Source organism: Balaenoptera physalus (genome assembly GCF_965194825.1).
Source record: "Balaenoptera physalus genome assembly, chromosome: 20".
NCBI lineage: Eukaryota > Metazoa > Chordata > Mammalia > Artiodactyla > Balaenopteridae > Balaenoptera > Balaenoptera physalus.
This window is the reverse complement of record NC_138901.1, coordinates 52,008,364-52,031,185: the sequence shown is the minus strand read 5'-3', so window position 1 is coordinate 52,031,185 and position 22,822 is coordinate 52,008,364. Positions and strand designations below refer to the sequence as shown.

General features: G+C 40.7%; 3 protein-coding genes across 17 annotated transcripts in view; 1 reads left to right on the top strand and 2 right to left on the bottom strand.

The window, feature by feature from the left end:
* SGSM2 (small G protein signaling modulator 2) overlaps positions 1–183 on the bottom strand; it is a 37,256-nt gene extending 37,073 nt beyond the window's left edge. The window contains exon 1 of the mRNA XM_082443423.1: positions 79–183. The gene's annotated coding sequence lies outside the window, so the exon portion shown is untranslated. The remainder of the gene's footprint in view (positions 1–78) is intronic.
* On the top strand, positions 179–10,638 carry TSR1 (TSR1 ribosome maturation factor). Of its 4 annotated transcripts, none has more exons than XM_082443466.1 (15): positions 179–413; positions 601–704; positions 1,028–1,247; positions 1,364–1,498; positions 1,871–2,295; positions 3,070–3,229; positions 3,660–3,817; positions 4,076–4,272; positions 5,031–5,193; positions 5,539–5,649; positions 6,386–6,518; positions 7,816–7,932; positions 8,351–8,491; positions 8,596–8,670; positions 8,796–10,638. In XM_082443466.1, exons 1-15 carry the CDS (start codon positions 317–319, stop codon positions 8,972–8,974), a joined length of 2,415 nt encoding a protein of 804 aa, XP_082299592.1. In that variant the 5' UTR covers positions 179–316; the 3' UTR covers positions 8,975–10,638. The 4 variants fall into 4 exon arrangements, with proteins under 4 accessions (XP_082299592.1, XP_082299594.1, XP_082299593.1 ...); XM_082443469.1 differs by having other exon boundaries at positions 182–298; positions 481–704; XM_082443468.1 differs by lacking the exon at positions 1,364–1,498.
* Positions 9,176–22,812, bottom strand: SRR (serine racemase). 12 transcript variants are annotated; one of them, XM_082443590.1, is made up of 9 exons: positions 22,688–22,810; positions 19,868–19,954; positions 14,373–14,544; positions 12,807–12,933; positions 12,514–12,617; positions 10,878–10,997; positions 10,670–10,744; positions 9,856–10,065; positions 9,176–9,523 (listed from the first exon to the last, which is right to left on the bottom strand). In XM_082443590.1, the coding sequence occupies exons 2-9, from the start codon at positions 19,894–19,896 to the stop codon at positions 9,308–9,310; spliced, it is 1,053 nt and encodes a 350-aa protein (XP_082299716.1). In that variant the 5' UTR covers positions 19,897–19,954; positions 22,688–22,810; the 3' UTR covers positions 9,176–9,307. The 12 variants fall into 12 exon arrangements, with proteins under 12 accessions (XP_082299716.1, XP_082299713.1, XP_082299705.1 ...); XM_082443587.1 differs by having other exon boundaries at positions 19,868–19,982; positions 22,688–22,805; XM_082443579.1 differs by having other exon boundaries at positions 19,868–21,879; positions 22,683–22,804.
* Positions 22,813–22,822: the final 10 nt, after the last annotated feature.

Sequence of the window (22,822 nt, the reverse complement as noted above, 5' to 3'; positions counted from 1 at the left end):
CTAAGTCATGCAACTTGATAGCGCAAAAAATAAAAATACAAGAGAGCAAAACAGCTCTCCGAGACTGAAAGCCCAAACCTCGAGTCTACATCCGGCGTTTTAAAGCCCGCAACAGCGGACCACCGCCTGGGAAAAGTTTACGAGCAGGGTTTGTGGAGACGCGGGCACCGTGCTCTCTGAAGCTGGTGGAAACGACCCTCACGGGAAGACGCGAGGAGCCTCGCCCCGCCGGGCGAGGACACGCCCCCAAGGCGGGGACCGGAAGCGCTCGGTTCGGCCCGGAAGTAGTGCCGAATTGGTACACGTGAGCGGCAGCATGGCGGCTCGTCGCTCTGGCCCGCTTAAGCAGCAGAATAAAGCTCATAAAGGCGGGCGGCATCGGGGTCGGGGATCCGCGCAGCGGGACGGCAAGGGTAAGAAGGTAGGGTTGGAGGAAGAAGGGATGTTTAGTCGATATTAACAGCTTTTCTTCGTGCCCAGAATGAGCTCCTACCTACTCCGGCCTGGACCCCCCGCAAAGGCTCTGAGGAGAGCAGAGAGGGATCTCCTTTCTTGACCTACTAGTGCCCTGCGCAAGAGCCCTTTCTGGTCTCCCTCCAGGCCGTCTAGCACTGAAAACCCTAAGCAAGAAGGTGAGAAGAGATCTCAGCAAAGTGGACCAGAGGCATCGCGCCAGTCAGCTCCGAAAGCAGAAGAAGGAGGCGGTGAGAGGACCGGGGATTGGGGAATGGTGTGGCTTCACAACCGTTCTAGGCGGGTAATGCCTCGAACTAGAAAATGTGACCCTGGGAAGGGGCCAGGGATGGAGAGTAACCCTAGAGCACGTGTCAGGCGTGCTGGCCCAGACTCATGCTAGAGCGTTCTTTGCTTTGTTCCTAGCTCCTGCCTGCCTCCTTGGCATACATGACACCTTTTACAAGAGAGATGCTGGTTGGAGGGTGCGGGTGGGCATCTGTACTGGTGGAAATGCAGTACCGAAACAAAGTACTGAAACATTGAGATGTTCTCTGATCCTTTCTTTCCTCAGGTTTTGGCAGAAAAGAGACAGCTCGGCAGCAAGGATGGCCCTCCTCATCAGATACTGGTGGTTCCCCTGCACAACAGGATTTCCCTGCCAGAGGTCTTTCGACTGCTTCAGGATAGGGACACTGGAACAGTACACTTGAATGAATGGGGAAGCACCCATAGCTTTATGCTGTTATGCCCCCGCTTGAAACATCGGTGGTTTTTTACATCTGCAAGGCCAGGTTAGAGCATACAACAATATTTTCTATCACTATGTTTTGCGTATTAGTGGTAATTTTTTTTAGTATAATGTGTTGATGTCAACCACCGCTTCCTACTGACTGTCTTCTATTTCTAGGGGATCTGCACACTGTGTTAGACATGGCTAAAGTGGCTGATACCATCCTGTTCCTCCTTGATCCACTAGAAGGCTGGGATAGCACTGGGGATTACTGCCTTTCCTGCCTCTTTGCTCAGGGCCTTCCCACTTATAGTAAGTGAGTTGGGAGTATTGGAGGCCAAGGAAGGAAGTGAATTAGCATGTATAGTGCACTTACAATTTGCCAGACACTAAGTCTGATGCTTGATACTATTGGAGGGTTGTACATGTATGGCCTTAACTTGGTCCATTGTTTACAAGTTCCCTATCAAGATGTCTTTTTATTTCTGGACTGCCCATTGCCCAGAGAAAGAAGAAGAATATGAAGTTTGGTTTTATTGTGAAATTTCTTTAGGGTAGCTGAGTGTTGGGTTTCCCAGTGACCTCTGGGCTCACAACTGAACTGTTAGCTTGTTTGTGAGCCACAGGGGGGATTTTCATATAGTGAAGCAACAAGTCATGATACCCTTTCTCTTTTGTTCACAGCATTAGCTGTCCAGGGGGTTTCGGGCTTCCCACTGAAGAAACAAACAGATGTCAGGAAGAAGCTAAGTAAAGCAGTGGAGAAGCGCTTTCCTGATGACAAACTCCTCCTGTTAGACACTCAACAGGAGGCAGGGATGCTGCTCAGGCAGTTGGCTAACCAAAAGCAACGGCATCTTGCCTTTCGAGATCGGCACGCCTACCTATTTGCTCATGCTGCTGACTTTGTGCCTAGTGAAGAGAATAACTTGGTGGGCACCTTGAAGATCTCAGGCTATGTTCGTGGGCAGGCTCTGAATGTAAATAGCTTGCTGCATATCATTGGACATGGTGATTTCCAGATGAAACAGATAGATGCCCCTATGGACCCTTTCCCTTTAAATCCTAGAGTAATCAAATCCCCAAAGGACCCAGGCATGGCAATGGAGGTAAGATTGGTCTTCTTAAAAACTATGTATTGTAGATTCATGTGTAAGCTGGCAGAGGATGGCAACTACAGAGAGGGTAGTCTGTCTGCACACTTGGACAACTATCCTAGTCCCTGGAGGTAACGGCTAGTTCGAAATAAGGCAGTAGTCAACTACAAATAAGTTGCTATATCATATACTTATCCAGTACTTTGTAGATGCCTTGCATAGCAGTTGGCTCTGAATTTATAGAAGGCACACAGGTTGTAGTCTCTTTCCTTAGACAACTTAATTAGGTAAGAAAAAAATGGCAAAGACCTGTGAAATAAAGATTAAGAAAGCGGGGTTGAGGGCACACCTGCAGTGGAAGTTGAGAAAGAAGACTGGCAAGCTTCATAGAAGAGATGAGACTTGAGCTAGGTGTTGAGAAGGATGAACGTGATTTATGAGTTGAAAAGAGATGGAAGAATAGCCTAGCAAATAAAGACAACATGAACCTAGGCAAAGTGATGGAGCAAAGGGTTTCTTTGAACTCTGAAGATAACAGCTTGATGGGAGTAACGTATGTAATAAAAAGGTAGGCATGAGACCAGATTATGAAAGGTCTCAAGAGCCAAGCAGAGGTACAGACCTAGAATGGTAGGAAATAGAACCATTTGAAAAATTCTGACAAGTTTTCACTTTCTATTCTTATATTTGAGGACTATGTTATTTCTAGATCTTTCTGGTTATTATGTTAGATTTAGTAGATTTTTGGCTAATATTTAATTGACCATCAACTGTTTGGGTTTTCAGATTTGTGCTACAGATGCTGTAGCTGATATGGAGGAAGACCTGAAGGTCCTAATGAAGGCAGACCCTGACAGACAAGAATCTTTGCAAACAGAGGTTATCCCAGATCCAATGGAGGGGGAACAGACCTGGCCCATGGAGGAGGAGCTGAGTGAAGCAAATGGTTGGTGTTGGCAAACTTGAAATTCTGGCCTAGAATTGTGGGTTTTGTCTAGCTGCTCACAGTGAGGACCCTATAAGGTAGAGTAGGATGAGGAAGTATTTGGAAGTCTTCTCTTACCTCCAAAGGCTATATGTTTTCACTAAGCAAACATTGGACACAGCTTTATTTCATTTCTCAAAATTACTTACGTTACTGTTTCCTAATGAACAGATAAACAACTTCTGATTTATTATAGGACTTATTTAGCTGTGTAAGTATTGCTAGTTCTTAGGCAGCTGAATTAAATTGGGAAGTCTGTTCTATTTATAGTTCCTGCCAGAGTTCCTGGTATTGGTAGCAATATGTAATATCTTGCCTATGTGAGAATGCCCAAAGTAATAGGGGAGGGAAGGAGGTATATAATTTACTTAACTCATTTGGGCTTTTACAGACTTATTGAAGGAAAGTTCCAAGGTAGTAAAGAAGGTTCCCAAAGGAACATCCAGTTATCAAGCTGAATGGATTTTGGATGAGGATGGCGAAAGTGGTGGGGAAGGAGATGAGTATGATGATATAGAACATGAGGATTTTATGGAAGAGGAATCTCAGGTAAGGAAATGGGCCCTTGGGCAACTTCTATGTACAGCCCCAAATGCAAGGCAAGGTGCATTCCTGACCTTAAGGGGTATGTGTGGTCAGTTTCTTAGGAATGACTTTGTTGCCGGGAATGAGACTGTGTTTTATAACTTAGTCTCTATTAGAATTGATACTGGTTTGGACTAGGTATCTAGTAGAATTATTTTAGCTCGATGGCCTTTAGGGTAGAGATGTGGGTTTCCTCTGAAATTGTAATCCTTCGTTCTACAGGATGAGGGTAGTGAGAAGGAAGAAGAGGAGGAATGTGAAACTGTGACTATAGGAGAGTCCATGCGTGATGATCTGTATGATGAGAAAGTGGATGAAGAGGCTGAGGGGAAAATGCTGGAGAAATATAAACAAGAAAGACTGGAAGAGATGTTTCCAGATGAAGTAGATACCCCCCGTGACGTGGCTGCTAGAATTCGGTTAGTCAGCAAGTCTAAGATCAATCAGTATGTTTTTATTTAAAACTTACGTGGCTCAGAACTATGTCAGTGTGATGTAAAAGAAGAAAAATACATTGTTCTTGCTCCTGAAGGGCTAATACTATATGGGAAGGTAAGACAGACATACGGGAAACAATGTTCATGTTCTAGACTGTGTAGTACAGACTAATAATGTTATAGTACATTACTGAAGGAAATGCTGTGATTAATTAGCAAATGCTTCCTTTGGAGCTAAGACTCAAAGTATGTAACATTTGGAGATTTGGGGAAGTTTGGGTAGAACAGTGAGAATAAAAGAATGAAGATGTAGATGATCCTGTTTGCTCTAAAGGTGAGTCCAGAGAGTTTATGCTGGATATTAGAGAGATAAGGCTTTTATCAGGACGTTGCTAGTCAGGTTAAAGAGCCGCTCCCTGATATGCACCAGGGAGCCACTGTAAATACTTTTAAGAAGTTGGGGTTTGGTGCTGAAATACTTGTTTCAGGCTGTTTTGGAGTGTGGTTCTGATTTAAGCTGTTAGGTTATTTTGAGAGATAGTGAGTTCTTTTAAGCTAAAGCCTTAGGCATTTTATTTATTATTTATTTTTCAAAAACTAAAAAAAAAAATTTTGTGTTTTTTTCTTTTTTTTTCTTCTTTTTAAGCCTTAGCCATTTTAGAAGTGAGTTGAGTGAAACGGTTAAGTAGCACCATATAAATTTCACTATTAATTTCTTTAAAATATCCTCTGTATTCTAGATTTCAGAAATACAGAGGCCTCAAGAGCTTCCGGACATCTCCATGGGATCCTAAGGAAAACCTCCCTCAAGATTATGCTCGGATCTTTCAGTTTCAGAACTTTATTAATACTAGGAGACGCATCTTTAAAGAGATTGAAGAAAAAGAGGTTGAAGGAGCTGAGGTATCTGCCTTCCTTTGTGCATCCCTATAATTTGTTTTTGTTTGCCAAGGTGCCCCCTCTACTCCTTCTGTTGGCATGACTACCTTAGTTTTGTGCTGCCTACAGCTGAATTAGAGGAGCTACTGAGTCACTGATAAGAGTGATATTGGGAACAAAGAGGTATCAGAGATGTTAACTGAAAAAGCTTAATCTAGGTAGTTGAGGCATCCGTGAAAGGCAGTCTTGAAGGGTAAGGATTGGCTTTATGGTAGTCTGAGAGACTTTTTAACATATTTGGAGAAATGCTTCATCATTATTGAGACCTTAAGGGTAATTGCATGATTGTTTTCTGCTTTCTTCTGGCAGGTTGGCTGGTATGTCACACTTCATGTCTCTGAAGTCCCTGTCTCGGTGGTTGAGCACTTCAGGCGAGGTGCACCCTTGATTGCATTTTCTTTACTACCTCATGAACAGAAGGTGAGTTAGCGTCTTGTGGGAAATGGGAGTTATGACACTTTCCAACCAGTTTTGTCTGGCAGTCTAAAGTTTTATGTGACACATTTTGCTCATTGGGATGCAAAAGTCTGCCTTTATGATTAGAAGTCAGAGAGGATGACAGAGAAGTCGATGATGGTTTTACCCAACATGTCTGAACCTGTCTGATACATCTCAGTGACGTGATCTCTGTGTGGTTCTGAGACTTCTCTGAGATACGTACGTCAGGTCACACTTTAACAAAGGGTTGGCATCCATAAAAATAAACAGGGTTAGTGCCAAGGTATAAATCTTTTTTCTCTTGGTGGCCAGCAGTCATGTAGGTTGGGGTGTATGTGAGAGCTCTGGCCTTTTGGTCACTGTGAGTAAGGGTTGAGGCAAGAAGGGTCTTGAATGAGTGTGGTTTAGAGGTGTGTGATGAGTGAGTGACTTGTAGGCACTGATTTTGTGGCAGATGTTGAGCTCTTGCATGTTAGACATGGGAAGGTCACCTAGTGTAGCAGGGACATGAAAGCTCTGAAAACCAGCATATTTTCTATTTGAATGCCAGTTGTTGGTGAAGGTAAAAGGTGAATTTGTGTCTCTTCATCTACACTCCACCATAAATTAGTATTGTCAGTTCTTAGAGTGAATCTAATCTGCTGGTTTGGTTTGCCTTCTTGCAGGTTAGGCTATTCTATTCCTGATGTGAAGTTCTGTTTTTCTCTTTGGTCCCCAGATGTCAGTACTTAATATGGTGGTGAGCCGGCACCCTGGCAACACTGAACCTGTGAAAGCTAAAGAGCAGCTGATCTTCCACTGTGGATTCAGGCGCTTCCGAGCCTCACCTTTATTCTCTCAGCACACTGCAGGTAAGCAGTAGGGAAGCTTCTGGGTTCTTGTCCATCTTACTGTCTTTTAGGGGACTGAGATTTGGGGAGAGGTGCAGAATACACCATTTCAAACTCTCAGTCTCTGGGTTAGAGGTATTTTCAGTACTCTGGTTTAGGAGCCAATGATGTTTCCATTCAAAGTGTCTGAACCTGTCTGAAGCATCCCAGTGATGCAACCTCTGTGTGGTGCTGAGGCTTCTCTGCCATGAGTATTTGCTGCAGAGGAGGTTTTGGATAGGAGTTGGCTGCTTTCTAGAGATGATGTATCATGGAACCCTTGGCATCCGTTGTGCCAGTGGCCGTGTGGGTGAAGGCTAGGGGTGGCCCTCAGTTGGATAAAGCAGAGTGTGTGGCTTCTGAGATGTTGAGACTGCATGAGAATTTAGAGAGTGGTGACCAGGAATACTTTTATGACAAAAAACGATTGTGCTCTTACGTATTAGGAGTGAGAAGATGTTTGCATTAACTTGGGGGCTTCTGAACATTACCTACACTCTCAACTCTCAGCAATGGCTGGAGGAAGGTGATAAAGGCAGCATTAATGGATGCTCTGGATAATTTCTTTTCTCACCAGCCATGCTGTCTAAATGAAGGATTAATTTCTCGTTCCCTTAAAATATTGTGTTTCCCTATAACATTCAGTATTAAAAAGGAGGGAGGGTTTCGTTGAAGGTAAAGACAAGATCTAGATAGTCCTCAAGAAGAGATTAGTAAAGTTTGGCCCTTGGGCCAAATCTGTCCCACTGCTTGTTTTGTTAAGTAAAGTTTTGTTGGAACACAGTTGTGCTTTTTTGTTTAATTTTTTAAAAATGTCTGTGGCTGTTTTTGTGCTACAGTGAGAGTTGAGTAGTTGGAACAGAGTCTATATGGCCACAGAGCCTAAAATATTTACTATCTGACCATTTACAGAAAATGTTTGCCAATCCTTGCTCAAGACTAAGAGCTGTTGAATTAGTGGAGTGTTTTTTTGTAAAGCACTGATTCTCAAATGAGGTAGGGGGTGATGTGTATCAGAATCACCTGGAGAACTTTTTCCAACCCCAAAATATAGTTTAAGCTCCAAGATTCTACCTCCAGTTGAAAAATCACTGATAGGATTGGGTTGTATCTTTCAGTTGTATTGAAGCCAGAAAATGTTTGGAGGACTAGTGGGATAAAGAAACACTAGTTGCCTTAGGTTTAAGAGTTGCAGTGATACCGCTTTTCACAGACCTCTGGATTACCTATTGTTTCTCAAAATATTTTTTGGTTTTTATTTTTTTAACCTTTATGGCAGCGGATAAACATAAATTTCAGAGATTCCTGACTGCTGACTTGGCCCTGGTGGTGACAGTATATGCCCCTATCACTTTTCCTCCTGCATCTGTGATGCTTTTCAAACAGCACAGCAATGGTAAGTTGAGTTCACAGAGGTGAATAGGCCAATAGGCCTGTGGGTCCTTAATAAGATTAACTGCTTTCTGTATTTAAATTTGGGGGCCAAATGGCACAAAAAAGGTAATGATGGTTTTCAAAATATCCCAATCTCAGCCTCATATTGGGTCTGAGGCAAGGATGACAAATGGGGTTTTATCTTGCTTGCAAACCGTAGCTAATTGGTAGAGGCTGCTCAGAGTGCTATATTTAGGGTAGGTTCTGAGGATAGGCTCAGCAGGAATATCACTTAGTGATCTTTGCCATGAACCCAGGAGGGGCAGCATAGTACATCCCTATTTTGTTCCCCTAAGATCTCACGTAGGTCTTTAAATGGACTGGACAATAAATGAAGGCTTTGACCTATGGACTCCTGCTGCTCTGCTTTTGCCCCTTAGGAATGCACAGCCTCATAGCCACAGGCCATCTGTTGTCAGTGGATCCAGACAGAATGGTCATCAAGAGAGTTGTTCTGAGTGGTCATCCTTTCAAAATTTTTACTAAGATGGCAGTGGTGCGTTATATGTTCTTCAGCAGAGGTAGGTGTGACGGATGGGATCCAATTGCCTTTGTGGGATGAAGGTTGGATTTATATATTATGGATAAATGTTTCATCTTGGTCTTCTGTGTGTTTGATTCTAAGAGGATGTGCTGTGGTTTAAACCAGTGGAACTTAGAACAAAGTGGGGCCGTAGGGGACACATCAAGGAGCCTTTAGGTAAGAGAATGTGGGATTTGGGATCTTGTCTAGATTTCCCCAGGGCTACTAAATGACTATTGGGTTAGACCACTGCTTTAAAATTTCCTATTAAATTTGACCAACTCGTGCTGTTTTCTTTGTAGGTACTCATGGCCACATGAAGTGCAGTTTTGATGGGAAGCTAAAATCTCAGGACACAGTACTGATGAACCTCTATAAAAGAGTTTTCCCCAAATGGACTTATGATCCATATGTACCAGAACCAGTACCTTGGGTGAAAAGTGAGATTTCTTCAACAGTGCCTGAAATGGACATGGAATAATGGATTCAGTGGGATTCTGTCTCATTGCTACTAGTTAGCACTCTAGGGTTGGGAGCCTGTAGGTTGTGATTGAGCAGTTTATGTTTTCTACTTAAGGTCTGCTGCTCCTTTTAGCAGAAGACTTTTCTTGGCCTTGACAAGGTATCTCAGTTAAGTATGGATGTTTTTCTATTGCAACTTAGTCCAAAAAACTATTAAAACTTACTGAAATATACATTCTCTATTAGGATTTTGAAAGCTCTTTAAGAGGGGAAGATAGGAAGTTGACAATGACCAGGAGACAAAATTTCCAAGTGTCTAGACACTGAATCCCTTTTCTTCCTTTTGCACATATTAAACAGAAACAGATTGCCAAAGAGCTGGCTTTTCAGCCTGCTTCACCCAAGTTAGGGAAGTTAAGTCTACATTTCCACCACTGAGCACAATACAAATGTTCTTTACTTCTGCGGAAACTGTTTGAAAATGCTGAGACAGCACAGCGGCCACTCCAACACCAGCTGTAGGTTCAATAAGCAATTTCATCCTCTCCCACACCAGCTGGGTTGCATACTGTTGGTATAGAAGGGAGTAAGAATTAGTGAAATGGGAAAAGGGGAAAGAGCCTAGTTGGTTGGCCTTTATAATTAAAGGCCAGATGGGGATATAATATGCCCCGTCTGAATTTTCCTATTGCTATATGTTTGTGCTTGCCAATGAAGGGCAGGGCTTTTTTCATTCTGACTCTGCTTCTACGGTCTTAATACATCTAGGGCACCCTCCTACACGTCATGAAATCACCTAGTTGAGTCCCTAGTGTGTGAGTTGCTAGTTACAACAGGAGGGTGTTTTGCCTAAGAAGTTGCTCCATTCTTTTGTTATTTCCTTTCCTTTTGGGGCCTCACCTTAATTTCATCCTCTGTGACAGTGAAGACGTCATCCACGAGGTCCCTTATAATAGGCCAGGTGTTTAAGCCAATGCTGGATCTGACACCATCTGCTATGGTTTCTGGAGGATAGGGATTGGGGGTCAGTTCCCCTTTCAGTTTGGACTGGTAGCAGTCATTTGCATTCAAGGGTTCAGCAGCATATACCTTGACATTAGGTCTCAGAGCCTAGGAAGAGGAATATTAGATAGCTTACAACTAGCCACAGCATTCTGCCTGCATGCTTGCAGTAAAATGATTAGTACAGTTAACATATTTCTGCCCAAGAGGCTTTCTTTTAATCGATGTAATGGAAATAAGGCCTTTAAGCACTTGAAATTGTTTTCCACTCTGGCCTCGGTTGCCTAGATCACAGCTGGTTCTGCTGGTAACTTGGGAAAAGAGTAGCCACTGACTTGGATAGTAGGTTGGTGAGATGGAATTCAGAGGACTGTGAGGGTGCCACTCATTGTAATGGCTTTTGTGCTGAAAGTTTTCATTAAGAAAAGGGTAGTGAGGGACTTCCCTGGCGGTCCAGTGGTTAAGACTCCACGTTTCCACGGCAGGGGGCACAGGTTCAGTCACTGGGAACTAGGATTCCACATGCCGCGCAGCCAAAAAAAAGAAAAAAGGGTAGTGATGAAGAGAAGGGCCTTCTATCTCAAGTGCCAAGGGATGAGCAGAAGGGATGGCAATTTGGGGGAATGTTGCGCAAGTATTCACAGTGTACTATGATGTAAAATAAACTCTTCTATGCCTGAAGTGGGGAGTCCTCCAGAAGCTGTTTTCTTACCTTAACTGTAATTGCTATTCCAGCAACCATTCCTCCTCCTCCTACAGGTACCACCAGTGCATCTACCAAGGGAACCTGTAGTGAAAAGAATATAAAGTATAAATAGGTCTATTAATAATCAGTTTTATATGTACATATAAAATAATTGGTTCTACGGCTAAACAGCATTACCAGTAAGTAGCTAAACAAGAACTAAGTAAGCTTTTACCTGGTTTAGGACTTCCATGGCAATTGTCCCTTGCCCAGCTATCACTGCAGGCTCCTGGTTGGGATGTACCATGATGCCTTTTGTTTCTTCCACAATTCTTTTTGTAACATTTTCTCTGGACTGAAAGAGTACATTAATTTAGCTTACTTTATTTGTATTTAATAGAGTTCCCAACAAGTTAGATTCAGTCATTTAACACTTTATTTGCCATCTACTTTTTTCAGAATTTGTTTTGGCACTGGGGATATAACTGAACAAAACAGTCCCTGCACTCAGTGGAGTTATGTTCTAATGTGAGGAGGGGTGGGATATAAGTAAATATATGGTATGTCTAAATGCTTTGGAGAAAAATGAATTTATTTTATATAGGGTGCTCAGGAAGGGCCACTGGTAAAGTGACATTTTAATAGATTTGAACAAGTCCTGTGTATCTCCAGAATATTCCAGGGAAAGAGTAACAGCAAGTACAAAGACTACAGAGAGGAGTGCTTGGCTTTCTGAGAAACTAAGTGTGGTTGGTGTGGAGTGTTTGGAGGAGAGTAATAGTGGGAGATGAAGTCAGAAAAATAGTAATGGGCCAGTTCATCTGGGCCATAGATGATTGCAAGAACTTTGGTTTCCACTGTGTATGAGATGGGAAACCACTGGAGGATTTTGGGCTGACAGACAAATTCTGACTTACTAAATGGATAGCTCTGGTTGCTCTTTTGGAAACAAGACTCGTGGGGCAAGGGTGGAAGCAGAGACCAATTAGGAGGCTACTGAATCTAGGTGAGGACTAACATTGGTTTGAATCAGGGTGGTGATGGTAGAGGCTGTTAGACGTAGTTGGATTGGGCTTCTCTGGTGGCACAGTGGTTAAGAATCCGCCTGCCAATGCAGGGGACACGGGTTCGAGCCCTGGTCTGGGAAGATCCCACATGCCACAGAGCAACTAAGCCAGTGCACCACAACTACTAAGACTGCTCTCTGAAAAAAAAAAAAAGACTGCTCTCTGGAGCCTGCGAGCCACAACTACTGAAGCCCGCGCGCCTAGAGCCCGTGCTCTGCAACAAGAGAAGCCACCACAATGAGAAGCCTGCGCACCGCAACGAAGAGTAGCGCCCGCTCGCCGCAACTAGAGAAAGCCCGCGTGCGGCAACAAAGACCCAACGCAGCCAAAAATTAATTAATTAAAAAAAAAAGAAGTAGTTGGATTACGGAAATGTTTTGAAAGTAGGACTAAGATTTGGATGTGGGGTATCAGAGTTATCAAAGATGACTCCACGTTTTGAGGATAATGAAGGATAAAAATTGCCATTTACTGAGATGGGGAAGACTGGAGGTGGAACAGTATTAAGATGAGGAGTTTGGTTTTAGACAGTAAGGTTGAGATGCCTATTAAGGCACCCAAGTGGGAATGTACAAGTCCTGGTTAAGAGCAAAGTTCAGGGCTGCAGTTAGAGTGTAGGTGATATTTTAAACTATGAGACTAATGAGATCATCTGAGTGAGTGTAGGTAGAGAAAAGGTCGTGCGTGCCAACACTTAGAGAAACAACAAAGGAGACAGAAGCTGCAGCCAGTAAGGTAGGAAGAGAAGTTTCATTTTACTATGAAAGCTGTTAAGGTGGTACTGAACATTGCTCTCTTCCTTACCTCGTCGCTCTGTTCACTGTATACTATAGAGGCTCCATAGCCTTGTATCGCCAATTTTTTACAGTTGGGAGCTGTTTCGGGCACTACAATATAAGCAGGAATCCCTGGGAGGGAGAAGCATGTTTAGTTAGTACAAATCAGAATTTAGGATAGAAATTTATGTTCAGTTTGCTTGTAATCAGGGACTTGGAAATTTATTCCCACAGCTATCACCAACCTCACTGAAAGTTAAGGCTACTTTTCCAGTCCTCTGTGATGAGCCTACCCAGTACCCTGCGAAATTAATCAAGTACCTTGCAATTTGGCAGCATAGGAGAGAGCCTGGCCATGGTTTCCACTGCTGTGAGTAACAACAGCTTTGGGCTTCTCTTCTGAAGTGGCAGAAATCAAGCCTCTGATTGCATTAAGGGCACCACGAATCTGGAAAAGAGGGATGGTGAATTAATATATTTGATTAAAAATTCTTTTCAAAAAACCAAGGAGCTTTTTTACATTTTTCTTTTCTAATACTGCACATCCACTCCATGACTAAATCTTACTGAGTCTATCTCCTAAATATCTCATGTTCATCTTGGCCACTACCTTGGTGAGGCCTCATTTCTCAATTTGGTATCACCAAATCTCAGCTGATCCTGCCTCAAGGATTATTCTCATCTAATAGTTCCACTAGATTAGGAAAGTGAGCTTTTAAAAAACAAATGTTACCTTTTTCATTGATTGCCTGTTTTTGTAAGAAAAGTACAAATCCCTTACAAGCTGCAGCCTTTCTAAACATATCTACCTCTACCGTTGTAGCCATCCTAAATTGCCTCTAGTTTCCATCCTACCAGGTTAGCTCACAACTCCGTACCTCTTGGCATGCTGATGCCTCTACCTGTAGTTCTTTTCCCCCACTCCCTGGTCTGGCTAAAAGTACTCATCCTATAAAACCTGGATCAAACAACACCTGGTTCAACCTCCTTGTTCTCCCAGGCAAAATTAGGTACTTCATTCGTTTCCATGGCCCTTGTTTGTATCTCTTTTAAGACACTTGTCATCAACCTATTTTGTCTTCCCCTGCAAGTATGGATACGGGGCAAGGCCTAGTGTACATACACCTAGTATAGTTAGTGAAAATAAGTGCTTGATGTGTGATGAATGAAAAATAAACCATGGCAGAAGCAAAGGGCAAAAGAGAATGGAGAAGTTTTTGTTTGTTTAAAATAAAAGTTCTCAGTTAATGGGTATGGAAAAAGGTAAATTCCTGAAATCCTAAAGCTACCACTTGATGGGTACTAACAATACCTGTTAGGCACAGTGCAAAGTGCAGCTTTTCAGATTTTTACCTGAATGGATCTTAAAGTTCAACTAACGGTCAGAAAATTCTGGTAACAAATCAGCATAGAAATCTATCTGTAAGCATAGGAGAGGCACTGATGTATTTTGTAGAAAAATGTCCTGTTATATGAGGGTTGAGCTAGGGTTAGATCGTTTATATTCATAATAAGGTATAAACAAATAGTAAGCTGACAAAGTGAATGCTTAAACTTGGCTATATACAGGGTGATCACACGTGTCCAGGTTGATGACTGTGGTCTCGGTTTAATCGTTACAAGTTCCCCCTTTTCATTCTCAAACATGTCCTAGTTTGGATAGTAAATTATATGTGATCACCTTAATTATACGGAATTTTGAGCTTGTGTAAAAGTGGCTCTTGTCAACGCCATGCTGCTAAGTAACCAGAACTTGAGCAAAGGAAAATTTCTACAACCCTTTCTTTAGCTGTAAAAAGATATTAATTGTACCTACCTCACTGGGTGGTCAAGAGAATCAAAGTGGCTTGAAAAAAAACATGATACACTATCAAAAGGGATTGTTACCTTAAAAGATCCAGTTTTCTGGAAGAGTTCACATTTGAAGAAAAGATTACGCCCTGTTACTTGATTCAAAATGGAGCTTGTTAGCACTGGTGTGAGGTGGATAAAATTTCGAATGTTGATATGTGCTTTTTCAACATCAGCAAAGGAGATGCAGTACTGATCACACATGGTTCTGAAACCCAGGAATAAGAGAGGGGTTAAAGCAAGCCTAGACAATGTGTTTAATGAAGATTTTGAAAATGCATAACACAGACCCATGGAATGTACACCACCAAGAGTGAACCATAATGTAAACTATGGACTTTGGTGCTAATGGCATGTCAATGTAGGTTCAGCTGTAACAAATATACCACTCTGGTGGGGGATGCTGATAATGGGGGAGGCTATACACGTGTGGGGGCCGGGAGTATATGGCAAATTTCAGTTCCCATCAATTTTGCTGTGAACCTTAAACTAAAACAAACAAAAAACCCAAAAAACAACCAAACAAAAATCTTAAGAAAAAAAAAAAGAAAATGCATAACATAGGAAAATAGACTCAGGGCCTGTGGTGTTAATGTGGGGACTGTCTCCATTACTGGGGTCCAGAATCTCTGCATAAGGGAACTTCTCTTGAAGCTGAGTTTCTTGGTGTATAAGTTTGCTCTGTTGAAACCTCATAGGAGATAACTGGTGATGATTATGGAAGGCTTAAAGCTCAGCCCTCGCCCCTACCATCCATCTCTTGGCACTGCCGCTGGTCTCTACATTTTCATGATTGTGAAGCTTGAGTAAACTGGGTTCAAAATCTGCTACAAATTTTTATTTAAAAAAAATATTTCACAATTTACCAAGGAGAAAAATTGCCTACAATCCTACCATCTTAATAAATTATGTTCACTATGTTTCCTTCTGTTTTTTCAATATACATATATGACAGTTAAAATCAAACCATAAATAACATTTTTACTCCTTTTCCATTTGGTTCATTCTTCAAACTTTTCATAATTATAATTTTCAGTAACTGTATTATGCTTCCACTTTTTACTATATTTACTGTAGTGTTTAAACATGAAGTTTCTCTTTATTTTTCCTTATTAACAAAGGTAATGTATGTTCAATAGAAAAACAATTTAATCTGCTTTCCTCTCCAAAGACAATTGCTATCGAAGCTCTGTTGTCTCTCTTTCCAGGCCCACATACATATGCAGACAAAACTTTTTTGACAGGTTTGTTAACTTGCTTTTTTCAGACAATATATCTATGAATCTTTGCTTATCAATAGATATATTTATGTGACTTTTTATTTTTATTTTATTTGATGTGGAACATTTTTTAAAGTCTTTATTGAATTCGTTATAATATTGCTTCTGTTTTTTATGTTTTGTTTTTTTTGGCCGCGAGGCACGTGGTATCTTAGCTCCCTGACCAGGGATTGAACCCGCATCCCCTGCATTGGAAGGCGAAGTCTTAACCATTGGACTGCCAGGGAAATCACTATGTGATTTCTAGTGAAATGACTTACTAGTACTTCTTTTTACAAAAATACCATAGTTTTAGATAACTCTGTTGTTGAACATTTAGATTTCCTTTTTTTTTGGCTATGATAAATAATGATGTAATGAACAGCCTTGTTGCAAGATCTCTGTTTATCTCTATACATGCTTTGAGTAGATTCCACCAGTGGTATTTTACATTAAAAGGCATACACACTTCTAAGGCTTTTGATACCACTGCCAAACTGGTCTCCAGAAGAGTTATAGATTATATCAATTTATACTCCAACAGCACTTTCTAAGGAATGACTATTTTCCTTCACCCTTACTGTATCATTTTTATCTTTCAATTTAATGAAGTATGTCTAGTAGTTTACATTTCTTTAAGTGACTGAACTTTTTTTTATTTTATTGAAGTTAGGTTGATTTACAATGTTGTGTTAATTTCTGCTGTACAGCAAAGCGATTCAGTTACATATATGCATACCTTCTTTTTCATATTCTTTTCCACTATGGTTTAATCACAGGATATTTAGCATAGTTCTCTGTGCTGTAGGACCTTGTTGTTTATCCATTCTTTTTTTTATATATATAAATTTATTTATTTATTTATGGTTGCGTTGGATCTTCATTGCTGCACTCGGGCTTTCTCTAGTTGGCGGCGAGCAGGGGCTACCCTTCGTTGCGGTGCCCGAGCTTCTCATTGCGGTGGCTTCTCTTGTTGTGGAGCACGGGCTCTATGCATGTGGGCTTCAGTAGTTGTGGCTCACGGGCTTTAGAGCACAGTCTCAGTAGTTGCAACACACGGGCTTAGTTGCTCCGCGGCATGTGGGATCTTCCCGGACCAGGGATCAAACCTGTGTCCCCTGCATTGGCAGGCGGATTCTTAACCACTGCGCCACCAGGGAAGTCCCTGAACATTTCTTCTGTATACTTACTGGCCACTAATTCTTTTGTGAATCTTTAACATACCATTTACTGACTGAATCATCCTTTCCTTTGAAATACATTTATAAAAAATTAAATATCTATTAATGCTTGGGGCTTTTCTGGATTTAGTATTTTGTTCCATTGATCAGGCTGCCAATTCCTTTCCCAGTTGTTCATTGTATTAATACGTTCTTCCCTGATTTCTCTTTCTAAAATTTATTGGCTTTTCTCACACACCAATTCTTCCAAATGAATTTCAGAAATTCTTTACCAAGGTTGCCAGAAATTCCACTGTACAATCTACAAATGAATTGGGGGCATGATTGACATTTAAAAATACTGAGTCTCCCCATCCATTAACATGAGTGTCTTTTAATTTAGTAAAGTCTTTTTGTTTTAGGTTTCTTAGTAAAGTTATCATAATTTATTTATGCCCTGTATAGATCTGATTAAATTTATGCCTAAGTATATTTTTGTTGCTTTTGAGATAAGGCATTTTTAAAATTAGATTTTTAAACTGCTTACTGATGATGTACATGAAAGTTAATAATTTTTGTATATTTATCATGTAATAGGATACTTTACCAGATTATCCTGTTAGATCTAATAGTTTTACAGTTTATTCTCTAAACAATCATGCTATCTGCAAATAAAGCTAATTTGTCTTTACCTTAAAAATGTACCTCTTGTAACTTATTCAATGACTTCATAGTTACCGGTTTATATGGATTTGCCATCTCCTCCTGAATTAATTTAAGTAATTTTTTTTTGTAAAATCACTTAATTTAAAATTTATTAGTATAAAGCTGTACATATTAATATTTCTAAGTATTTTTCATATCTGTGGTAGTCACTCATTCAACAAATTTGAGCACCTTCTGTGTCAGATACTGTTTGATCTGGGGATACAGTATTAGAAAAGTAGACTTGTTCCTCCTCTCATAAAGATTACAATGTATTGGAGAGGTGTCTAACAAACAATCCAATTAAATATGTATTTACAAACATTGATGTGTTAACTTAGGGAAGTGTATTATGATAGGATACTATAGTGGGAGGCCTTATTTAGATCAGTGAAGGAGGTCAATGAAGACTCTCTATGAAGAAGTGAATTTTTATTATTTTGTGAATAATTAGTTTTTTTTTTCTTGAGAAGTAAAATTAAATTATGACCTAAAAGATGAATGGGCAGAGTAGTGGGGAAAGTGTTTCAGGTAGAGGGAATAATAATATTATGTGAAGGCTTTAAGGAGGGAAAGAGATTGGCATTTTCCAGGAATTAAAAGGTCAGTGTATCTGAAAATGTGATCAATGGGAAATGTGATAAGAGATAAGGAGAGTGAAGTTGGCAGAGTCTAGATCATAAGGGACCATGACTCATGGAAGGTTTTTTTGGCCGCACCTCACGGCATGCAGAACTTCCCAGACCAGGGATTGAACCCACGCCCCCGGTAGTGGAAGCGTGGAATCTTAACCAATGGACCACCAAGGAAGTCCATGGATTTTTTTTTAAGAGCAATAAAATGCCATTGGACTTGTGGTTACCAGGGGAGGGGGCGGGGAGGGATAAATTGGGAGATCGGGACTGACATATACACACCACTATATATAAGATAGATAACTAATAAGGACCTACTGTATAGCAGAGAATGCTACTCAATACTCTGTAATGACCTATATGGGAAAGAATCTAAAAAAGAGTTCACTTTGCTGTACAGTGGAAATTAACACAACATTGTAAATCAACTATACTCCAATAAAAATTTTTTTAAAAATGCCATTGGAGAATTCTGAGCAGGTAAGTGACATGTTAGAATCCATATTTACAGAAAATCACTTGCTACATTGCAATGAATGAAAAGGAAAGAGATAAGAGTGGAATCAAGGTATCCAGTTATGAAGTATTAGAGTTGTAATACACACGAAAAACAACAGGGGGGCTTGGATGGTGAAAGTGGAGGTAGAAAAAAATAATCATTCAAGATACATTTTGGAAAAACAAATCCATAGAAAAATGGGCGAAGGACTTGAATAGACATTTCTCCAAAAAAGATATACAAAGGGCCAACAAACACATGAAAAGATGCTCAACATCACTAATCATTAGAGAAATGCAAATCAAAACCACAATGAGATACCACCTTATGCCTCTTAGGATGGCTACTATTTAAAAAAACCCCAAACTGGGAAAATAACAGGTGTTGGCAGGATGTAGAAAAACCGGAGTCCTTGTGCACTGTTGGTAGAAATGTAAAATGGTGCAGTTGCTGTGGAAAACAGTATGGTAGTTCCTCAAAAAATTAAACAGTATTACCATATGGTCCAGCAATTCCACTTCTGGTTATATACCCAAAAGAATTCAATGAGGGTCTCAAAGACATATTTGTACAACTATGTTCATAGCAGCATTATTCTTAATAGCCAAAAGGTGGAAGCAACCCATGTATCCAGCGACAGACAAATGGATAAACAAAATGTGATATATACATACAACAAAATATTATTTAGCCTTAAAAAAGGAAATTCTGACATGTGCTATAACATGGATGAATCCTGGGGATATTATGCCAATTGAAATAAGCCAGTCACAAAAAGACGAATACCATGTGGTTACACTTATGTGAGGTACTTAGAGTAGTCAAATCCATAGAAAGTAGAACGGTGATTGTAAGAGGCTGTGGGGAGGACGGCGCAATGGGAAGTTGTTGTTCAATGGGTATAGTTTCAGTTTTGCAAGATGAAAAGAGTTCTGGAGATTGGTTGTACAACAATGTGAATGTACTTAACACTACTGAACTGTACACTTAAAAATGGTCATGATGGTATATTTCATGTTACGTGTATTTTACCACAGTTAAAAAACACACACGCACATACATTTTGGAGATTATAATTAGTTAGACCTCTTGGTTACGAGTGATAGAACCCCAATTTGAACTGGCTTAGGCACAAGAGGGAGGTGATGAGAATTTACTGGCTCATGGAATCCAAGGAAGAGTTGAACCATGGGAAGGGCAGGAACATGGCACATCAGGAACAACTGGAACTAGGGCCTTTGAGATTTTCCAGGACTTTCTCATTGTTTCTCACCTCTGCTGCTTTCTGCATGTCGGCTTCATTCTTTTCACTGCAGACCAGCTGGTTCGGTATGGCAGGACACATGGCTGCTGACAGCTCCTGTGTTTTACATTTTACGGCTTCCAAACTGGAGAGGGATTTTCTTTTTTTTCTTAGTTTCAGTTAAAAAAATTCTGGGTAGGGACGCTGATTGGCCCATCTAGGCCCAGGACCAGTGGCCAAGGGTGTGAGGTCATTTAAGACAATACTATGCAATAGAAGTATTTACAGAAACATGAAATAGAAACAATGATTTCTATAACATAATATCAAATATGTACATTTAAAACACATACATATACAAAACAATACTATATATTATTCAAAGATACATGTATATCCAAGGACATGTATCAAACACATTAGAGTGGCTACTGAAGGAAGAGGGAAGGAACATGACTGGGAATTGGAATGAAGGAAAAAAAGATAAAATGAGAAAGGCCTTGTTGATGATAATGTGAACTGAACAGCAGGACTGCCTCAAATCTCTGCACCTGAGGGAAAAATAGAAGCAAATGAAGGGAGTAAAAGAGGAAAGAAAGGAAAATAGGAAATAGAAAAAGGAAAAGAGAAAGTACCTCTGAGTGAGAGTAAGGGACAGTTTTCAAGAGAAAAGGAAGGGGAAAATGTTGAGGTGATGAACTCCATACGTCACCACTACAGATATAGAAGAGACATATCCTGATATTGGATTGAATGTGGGGACTGAGGGAGAGGGAGGTGTCAAGGATAACTCTTGGGTTTTGACTTAGATGGTGGTATAATTTACTGAGATATAAGGCTGTCAAAGAAACAAATATTTAGGGGAAAATCAGAGATTTGATGAGCTAAGTTTGCATTACCTATGAAGCATTTGGTAGGATGTCTTTTGAATTTTCAAAATTTTTTGCCAGAAATGTGTCTATTTTAATGTCTATTTCTGAAGAATGAGTGCTTCAATTTATCAAGTGCTGTTCTTTTTCCTTTATTATTTCTGATTTTATCTTTATTTCTTCCTCTATTTTTATTTTCTTTTTCTATCCTTGTTGAATACGTAGCTTATTAATTTTCATTCTTTTTACTTATTTATTTATTTGGGCGTGCTGTGCAGCTGTGGGATCTTAGTTCCCCAAACAGGGATTGAACCCGGGCCCTCGGCAGTGAGAGCTTGGAGTCCTAACCACTGGACTGTCAGGGAATTCCCAAGATAACCATTTAAAAAAGTTTGGTATGTAATCTTCCACATCTTTTTTGATGTATTTATATAGAAATTTACATATGCAACAAATGGTTTTGCTGCACTCAGACAGAACCATACTCTATATCTTGTTCTGCAATTGGCTTAAAAAATTAACCATGTATCTTGAATATATCAGCATGTATTTTTATTCTTTAAACTCAGCTTTCATTGTGATACAGGTCTAAATATGGTTGTCTTTTCACTTGTTTCTACCTGGTATTTCATGAACCCTTTAAATCTGAGGGTTGAATTTAAGTCTTAAATCCAAATTTTCCATCAACTTAGTAAATTTTCTTCTATTATATATTTGATTATTGCTCCTCCTCAGTCAGTTCTGTTATCACCTTCTGGACTCATATTTGATTATTAGTTTTCTGGATCCATTCTCCGTATCTCGTACCTTTACCTCTCAATAGTTTCTATCTATTATATTTTCCCTCTGAGTTCTCATAAAATTTTTTGAGCTGGTTTAACTTTTGGCATAGCTCATCTGCAGCTCACTTATACTGCTGTATTAATTTGTCAATGGTGTTTTTCCTAAGAAAGTTTTCTTCAGATTATTTTTCCATTAAAGAAAAAACTGTTGCAATGTCCTCGTCAATTTCACTATGAAAACAAATTAGTTTTAAACATTTTTTTCCTATTTCTTTCATATCTGTTTTAAAGATTGCCATTTGCTCTGACCACTCCAATCACTCCTCTTCTTTTGTTATCTATTGACTTTCTCCATCTGTTGAGAACTTCGTGGAGGCGAAGCGTCTGCCACCTAATAGGAATTGAATGAGTTGTCAGAGACTGTTTAAATCTTTTAGGCCCAGTCTAAGGAATAATCGGTAACTATTCTTTGATGGTGCAGAGGTCCAATAGGTTGTGCGGGACTGGGAAGGAGCAAGAGGTGGAGGGAAGCGGCCTTGCAAGAGGAGGGAGTTCCACCACAGTTCTGAACACGGGGCTCATGAACAAACAGGTAAAGTACCAGTATTCAGATCCAGTTACATTTTAAAGATGAAAAAAAAAAAAAACAACCTGAGATCCAGGAAAGTCAAGTAATTTTTCCCAGAATCCACAGTGATACAGAAATTCCCAAATCGACTCATAACACCTCCTGACTTATTTCCACACAACCCCTTCCCTCAGCAAGAGCCATCTATACTGTATTTAAAAAAAAAAAAAAAGTCACGAAGTTTGGGACGTAGATTGCCATAAAGGAAAAGACTTTTGAGTCTCTGGTAATTATCGATTGTGTCACCCTGGGCAATTTGCTACGGTTCTCTGGGATTCAGTTTCCTCATCTTAAAAAAAGAAAAAAAAAAAAGAAAAAAAAGGGGCATAATACTAACTACCCTACAAGATCTTGAAGGTCGCAGAGTAAAAGCCTGGGGCACTAGTCCGGGCCTGTGGCGGGAGACCCTGGCCTAAGATGACTGGAAAGCGCCGGACGGTGAAGGCCCCCGTCAACCCGAGCCCCAGGCTGGTACCGGTGTCCTCGAAGGCCACCACGGCAGCAAGAGCAGCCACCGCAGCGAACGCCCGCCTTGCCTGGCCTGGCTCGGCCGGGTCAGACCTCACCTCACCTCCCAGGCGCCGCGCCTCCAACTCCCGCCTCAGCGCACCTTCCCGGCCACACCTCTGCGCACGCGCGGCGCCCGGCTGCCCCCGCCCAGGCTCGCGGCCCGCCTCTTCCCGACCGAACGTGCTCCCGGCGCTTT

Bases quoted from the DNA above. Each gene is read 5' to 3' on its own strand.
- TSR1 (XM_082443466.1), top strand. From the start codon at position 317: ATGGCGGCTCGTCGCTCTGGCCCGCTTAAGCAGCAGAATAAAGCTCAT. The intron at 3,230-3,659 runs GTTGGTGTTGGC...GGGCTTTTACAG, and splicing joins GGAGCTGAGTGAAGCAAATG to ACTTATTGAAGGAAAGTTCC. The intron at 6,519-7,815 runs GTAAGCAGTAGG...CCTTTATGGCAG, and splicing joins ATTCTCTCAGCACACTGCAG to CGGATAAACATAAATTTCAG.
- SRR (XM_082443590.1), bottom strand. From the start codon at position 19,896: ATGAAGCCGACATGCAGAAAGCAGCAGAG. The intron at 12,934-14,372 runs GTAACAATCCCT...CCTCTTTTCCAG, and splicing joins AGAAAACTGGATCTTTTAAG to ATTCGTGGTGCCCTTAATGC. The intron at 12,618-12,806 runs GTACTTGATTAA...TCTCCCTCCCAG, and splicing joins CTATGCTGCCAAATTGCAAG to GGATTCCTGCTTATATTGTA.